Raw genomic sequence first — 6,942 nt, forward strand, 5'->3', positions numbered from 1 at the left:
GCCCCTATTGACATGGTGCTTCTGCATCAGCAAAAATTGCACATATTATTCCCCAGTGGTTCAGTTCCACTATTGCTAACATAGGTGGATGGAGCAGTATGTAGACAAGGCTCAAAGGTTTTTTTCCCACCATCTCAGCTGGCCTTGCCCAGAGTGCCCAATGCCCTATCTTGCCTCTTCTCTGCACCTCTAGGTCAGGTGTACACATTATACTCCAATTCCACTGTCAAGGATCCCTCCTCAGACTCAGAAATGGGAGCTAGTGTTGCCTCTGATATGGGAGCTAGTTTTGCCTGATATGAGAGCATGGTGTTTTCACTTACTTTAACTGCAGCATGTGGAAAGGCAACAGCATTTGATCCTTAAAGTGTCACAAGTAAAGTGTTTGTTGTTAAAGGAATGCTATCAATTGGAATTTTTAATTGACTTTAAAAAAAACAGTTTCTGGTAGCACATCGTTTAAATGGTATACCCTGAAATAAATGTATAAAATTCCCTTTATAAAAATGTTTACAAGGGCTTTTATCCTCTCTTGTTAATGGCTATAAAAGTCTCTTCTATGCAAGGGAGTATTGACTAATTCACTTATCATATAGAGGGGTTGCAGATGGGACATGAAACACACTGACTGCATACAAAGTCCTGCCAACAGAGGTGCTGGAACAATTTGTATTGTGGGGGTGCTGAGAGCCATTGAACCAAACCGTAAACCCTATCTATACTAGAAATGCCTTCAAGCCAGGGTGTGGGGTAGCACACTCAGGGTATGTCTAGACTGCATCCCTCTCTCAGCAGAGGGATGCAGATTAGGCAGATCAACATTGCAAATGAGGTGGGGATTTAAATATCCTGCTCCTAATTTGCATAGAAATGTCCACCGCATTTTGCCGACTCAGCACTTTGTCAGCAAAAAGTGGCAGGCTAGAGGGGACTCTGTCGAGAAAGAAAGCCTTTTTCGACAGTTCCTGTAAACATCCTTGCAGGAGGCATAAGGGATCTGTCGAAAAAAGCTTTCTTTCTCAACAGATCCCCCTCTAGATTGCCACTTTTTGCTGACAAAGTGCTGAGTTGACAAAACGTGGTGGTCATTTTTATGCAAATTAGGCGCACGATATTTAAATCCCCACCTCATTTGCAATGTCGACCTGCCTAATCTGCATCCCTCTTCCAATGGAGGGATGCAGTCTGGACATACCCTCAGTGTCCCTAGATTTAGTCACCTATGGCTGCCACATGCACAAAGTAAACTAACTGGACAAAAATTAGACTCCTTTTTTCTCTTGCCCTCCAAACTGCTTTCTGTTATAATAATTTGATGTTCTATTTATAACTGAAGAGAGCTGAGTGCTATCAGGATAGTCTAATGCTACATCAATGGAAGCCTTGTCATGGACTTAAGTGGGTATGAGATCAGATCCTTAAATTGCAGAAGCTGCATTCCAAACTGCAACAGAAATAAACCAGAAAGGATAGTATTGTTTTCTCCAGGAGGGATGAGTAAGTCTCTTGGCAAACATAGAAAAGGAAAATCCACCAAACCATCTCTCAGACAGGTTCTCAAACAAACTGCAACTCAGCCAGTGTGTTCTGTGTTCCTTTCAGAGAATTGACAGTACCCAGTTTCCCAATTTGTGTGACATCTTGCACCATTGAATATGACTTGGCTAAATAAGAATTTCAATACATCTAATCAAGAAAAAATGCAAAGTATTTGTTTATTCAAATAGCAGGTAGATAAAAGTTTGAATTCTTCCTTTGATTAGATTTGTGTTGGAGAGCCACTATGACAGGGTTGATTTTTGTTAAAAAAAAAATTCAAGTGTTCATAGGCGAAAAAAATAAAATCTGAAAATTGGGGCTGTTGTCTCCTTTTCTTGCTACAGTTATGATGCTGGAAAGTTCTCCTAGTGAGCTTTTAAAGAGGTTTTCTTTAAAATGAGAGCTTTTGAAATAGAGGGCCTGCTCCTACAAGGGTCTCTGAGTCCTTCCTGTGAAATGCTGAGCACGCTCTGCTCCCATCAACTTTATTGGCAGTTGCATGTGCTCAGCACCTCATAAGAACTTGTCAATATCCATCTGGAACAGACCCCAATTCTTGGAAATAAATCTTTGCTGGAGTCCTATGGGTTGTTTGAAGTATACTATGGCTATGTCTACACTCCAGAGTTTTTCCAGGATATCTCCAGTTTTTCCAGGATACTGGAAGGTATCCCGGAAAAACTCTGCCACGTCCAAGGAACGTGTCTGCTTTTCCAAAAAAATGTTCAGAAGAGCAGATATGTTTTTTCAGCATCCCTGTAAACCTTGTTTCACGAGGAAGAAGGGATGTGCCAAAAAAGGGTTTTTTTCCAACATTTGGCCCCGTGTAGATGGGCCAAATGTCGGAAAAGCCTCTTCCAACAAAAGAAATGGAAAAAGGTGCGCAAATTGCGGTTCTCAATTTGCATATCTTTTTCAGGGGGAAAAAACCACACTCTAGACGCAGCTTGTAACTTAGTGCCAACTACACTAAAATAAGAATATTGAGATTGGGATAGTTTGGTGTGCTAGATGCTTTTACACCACAGATTATTCTGTCCTTGCCATAGAACATGCAATCTAAAAAAGGCAAAGACAGATGAAGGGTGGGAGAAAGGATATGAATAAAATTATCAGGGTGACAATAGACATGTCTTGTTAATTACAGCATAGGATTGTTCTCTATTTAAATTTTTCTCAAGCTTAAATTCTCCACTTTCCACTTTCCCCACACTTCCTCAATTCATCCCATGTGTCTTTTTCTACAGTAGTTCTTTCATGTAATATTCCCTTTGTGCCTTTCCCATCCAATACTAGATGCCCTGCACACACAGAGGAGCAGTTCACTCATGTAACAGAGATGCACAAATGACTTCATCAGCTAGTTTGTTCAGATAGTCCTGGAAGCAGTGAGTGTGTGGGAGGAATTGAAATGAGGGGAAGACAGTAGCTTTGTGCACCAACTCAGCAACGGCATTCCATGCATAGGAGGCAACAAGGAAGTACAGACAGTTGGAGAAGCAGACACACTAGATCACAAAGAGCGGTTATCATGCAAAGATGTGGTAAGAGACAAGGGAAGGCAAGTAGGGCAGGGAGCATTCATGAGAAGCATGAATTTACTGCACTAGAAAAGGGGAAGTCAATAGAGATTAAAGATGCCGTAGATAACATGGCTAGATTTACAGGCAAAGAAAATATTAGCAGATATGTTTAATATGGACTGGGTGATATGCACCAATAACCCAAGATAGCTTTACAGAATACATGTACCATTTCCATCATCAGTAAAATAGCTGTATGATTTAAGTAGAGAATTATGATTGTGTATAATAATATAGAAGATTACATTGCATTTCTGTTTTTAGCCAAAAATCAGAGACTCGGTATTATTCTGCCTTTAGGAGATCTGTACTGTTAGACCTAGATAATGCTGTGATGTTTATTCCTTTGATCCTATTTCCATTGCAGTCAATGGCAAAATCCTCACTGGCTTATAGGGAAACAGGATTGGACCCAGGGACAGCATTCTGCTAGTCTGTCAGAAATGCCTCCATGAAATATGTTGCTTTCAAGGGGAGTGCATAACACATAGTTTGACTAGTAATGTTAAGTGTCTATCATTAAGGGTAACTTGCCAATTCTATAATTAAATCATGATAGTGTATAATACAAAAGGTTACACGACATGAGCAGAGACAGCTGTCAAATCCTGTGCCTTTTATTAATACATTTGGCATGCACAACATGTGCATCTCGAACCACTAACTGGCTCTAAGACCATAAATTACACTTACCAGTTCTTATGACATTGGATACCTTTAAAAAAATGAAAGCCATGTATTTATTTGAAAACATTTTTAAAATGTAACTAAAGCTAGAAACATATCATGTGCAATTATCCAACTGGCTTGAATGTAAAGAATACTCCTTAAGTATTTTAAAGAGGAAGCGCAGTCTGGGGGGTTTAGAGCCACAAACTGAATTCTAATCCCAACACTGCCGTTGATTCACCACATGGCGTGGGGCAAGTGACCTAACCTTTCAGCTTCTCCATCTGTTCAATGGAAATAATGATTTCTCATAAGGCAGTTCTGAGAATTATTTAATGAGTTAATGTTTGCACAGCATATTGAAGATGCACAGTGCTAAGTATTTATATTCCACATTGCTTTACATCATGGAGTAACTATGTCAAAATAACATTATTTCTGAAGTTGAGAGTAGCAAATACTAGAGGTCCAGCATGTCAGTGAGTAGTAATAAATAAGATGTTTATGGCAGCATAGTGAAATTCACCTATTGATAGAGGACTCTGTAATGAGTCCTGTGCTTTGCCTCTCCTGTGAGAGAAAAGATGAGCAAACATGATGCACAAGGTAGCTCTTCACCAATTGAAAACTGAAGAGGTGGGCTCTGTGCTGGTTCCACATATGCTGGTGTGGAGGAAAACTATGTGACAGTTTGCTGGAGAAACAGCCACTTGGCCTGTTCTTAAACAGATCAAATAGCCTGGCTGCCCTACATAAGAGACTGGGAGGGGCAGTAACAACTAACCCATCCCACAGGCTATCCCAAAGCCAGGCCTGATATTGGAAGGGTAATTAATATGAATTTAGGACACCTGCATAAAACTACATTACCATTTATTTAAGAATGTGGCCCTCAATGTATAGACTCATATGTTCTTATATAATTTTCACCCAAATTTTTGATTGGTCTGGCCTAAAAGTCTTGTAAATTTACTCCATCATTTACAAACAGTGGCAGGCTATCCCCACATAGGAATTTGTGCAAGGAAATCTTCTGTTATTTTATAGGCTGGTGATACTAAAGCTTTCAGAGGGAATAAGCACTTAGGTCTCAGTTCTGATCTGTCAAAGCTCTTAATCAAGTGCTTAATTTTAAGCAAATGAAAAGCACCTTTGAAGTCAAAGGCAAAACTACTTTTGTGTGTCCTGCTGAATCAGTATCAGTATTCAACCACTTGCAGGATTGAGCCTAAAATGAAAATTGTTGTAATAATACTCTGTTCCTCTATAGCATTTTTAATCTGTAAATCTCAAAGTGCTTTACAAAAGAGGATAAGTAGCCTTAGCCCCATTTACCAGTTGGGAAACAGAGACATGAAGTGACTTGCCCAAGGTCACTGGTAAAGCTAGTACTAGAAGCACTTGATCCCTTTGCTTTTTCTGTAAACTAGGGTGAAATTAACATTACAAAACTAACATTACATGTGTTTGTGATGCATAATTTTTTCTCCTTAACTCATTTAGTATAAGATTTTCCTTTCTAATGTAAAAAATATACCATTGTACATTCACTACTGCTACTGCCAAAAAATTAACCAAACACAGTGCAGACCTACCTTTAACAGAGGCGGAGTATGTGGAAAAGATGCAGAGGAAAAGCACAGTAAGAAGAATCATGCTTGACTCTTCTGAGCTCTTGACTACCACATTAAATAAAAAAGCTACCAAGAAGTGAAGTCTTCAGATTGGAGTGAAGTTTGTGAAGGAGAGCCTCTGAATCTGCAGTGCCGTTTATCTAGATGTAGTAAAGGTCAGATTCCAAATTCCACACTCAGGTACTAAGTTCATTGAATGGTCTCCCAGATAATCATTAACTGAGGTAACTGGAGCTTTTACCTATTTTATTGTTCACCTCGGTTTTCATTTTCAAATACTAATTAGATTCAGACGGGACACTGATAAAGGGGCCCTATCCAACTGCTTAGGAAATCGATGAGAAGTTTTCTCTACCATCTTTCATGGAAGATGGTTTGAGCCCCTGTCATGAGGTCAGATCCTACAATGCTTTCATTAAGATCATTGGGACCACTTGGTACAACACAGTACAGGTCAGGATAGCAGACTCTAGCCCTGAGGCATCAGTACATTTTGAGGGCTTTGTTGAATGCAGAAGTTCTCCACAATTATGAATGCCTATTAAAGAACAGGTGGCATTTTATTACAGACATCCTCAGAGAAAATATCAATTATTATTATATTTTTATCAAAGAGATTCTATTATAGATTTTAGAAACCTCAGCTAGACATTAGTCATCATTAACATGAAAAAAGCTAGTGACTGAAAAGATCTGTTAGTCCATTCACCCTATTCCCCTACCAGTGATGTGGTTCCCTACCGTGTGGTGTTTGTGTGTTTTGTCAAGCTAGTTTTAAACATCTCAAGAAATGGGATTTCCACCACTTTCCTTAGGAAACTTTCCCACAGGCCCCTAGGTAGTTTCCTCCTTACATTCAGCATATATTTTCCTTTTCTCAATTTTTTTCCATCACATTTCATTATAAATCTCTTTGTATCACCCTCCTCCTTGTGCCCTGATTTCTACACTCCCCATATTCCCACTGCCCTTATTCCTGCACACACATCCCCAAGCCTCCCTGCCCTGAATCCCCCACAGCCACAGATCCCTGCCCTGACCCCGCCACTTCTAAATGGCCTGCAGTTTACAATGGTCCAAGAGCTTTTAACGAACCTGGCAGTCATTTCAACTGAGCGTAAGCTTACTCAATCCACCCCCTTCACAGAAGTCTTGGAAACATGGGCTGGCATGAAAGCAAGACAAATGAGAATAATTGTAAGTATTCTAATGCTACTATTTATGGTATAATGTATGTCTCCACAACTCTCCATGTCGAATAATTAGTGGATTATTTTATCTGATATTAAACAATGCAGGCGATTGCTCTCAAATTTAAATTATGAGACATTTGATTTTATTAATAACTTGGGAAGGGCTTATTTTTTACTTGCATAACGTCATTTTTGTTCTTTAAATGAAATACTAGATGCAATTAAAACTATGCAAACTTATTTAATCACTTTAATTCACTGAGAAGATGGGGTAAATAACTGTTAGCTAAGTAATAATACTCAAGAGGTGAGTCATGAGAGGAG

General features: G+C 39.3%; 1 protein-coding gene across 3 annotated transcripts in view; it reads right to left on the minus strand.

The window, feature by feature from the left end:
• MTTP (microsomal triglyceride transfer protein) overlaps positions 1–6,049 on the minus strand; it is a 58,402-nt gene extending 52,353 nt beyond the window's left edge. Inside the window, exon 1 of one of the 3 annotated variants that reach the window (XR_012904044.2) lies at positions 5,387–6,049. Coding sequence is in view for 2 of the 3 variants with exons in the window: in XM_075929652.2 (XP_075785767.2) it covers positions 5,387–5,447 (61 nt within the window). In the remaining variant the exon portion in view is untranslated. The remainder of the gene's footprint in view (positions 1–5,386) is intronic. The other 2 variants (XM_075929652.2, XM_006133780.5) reach the window with 2 other exon arrangements.
• Between the last annotated feature and the right edge of the window lie 893 nt (positions 6,050–6,942).

Source organism: Pelodiscus sinensis, chromosome 4, assembly GCF_052426305.1.
Source record: "Pelodiscus sinensis isolate ZL-2025 chromosome 4, ASM5242630v1, whole genome shotgun sequence".
NCBI lineage: Eukaryota > Metazoa > Chordata > Testudines > Trionychidae > Pelodiscus > Pelodiscus sinensis.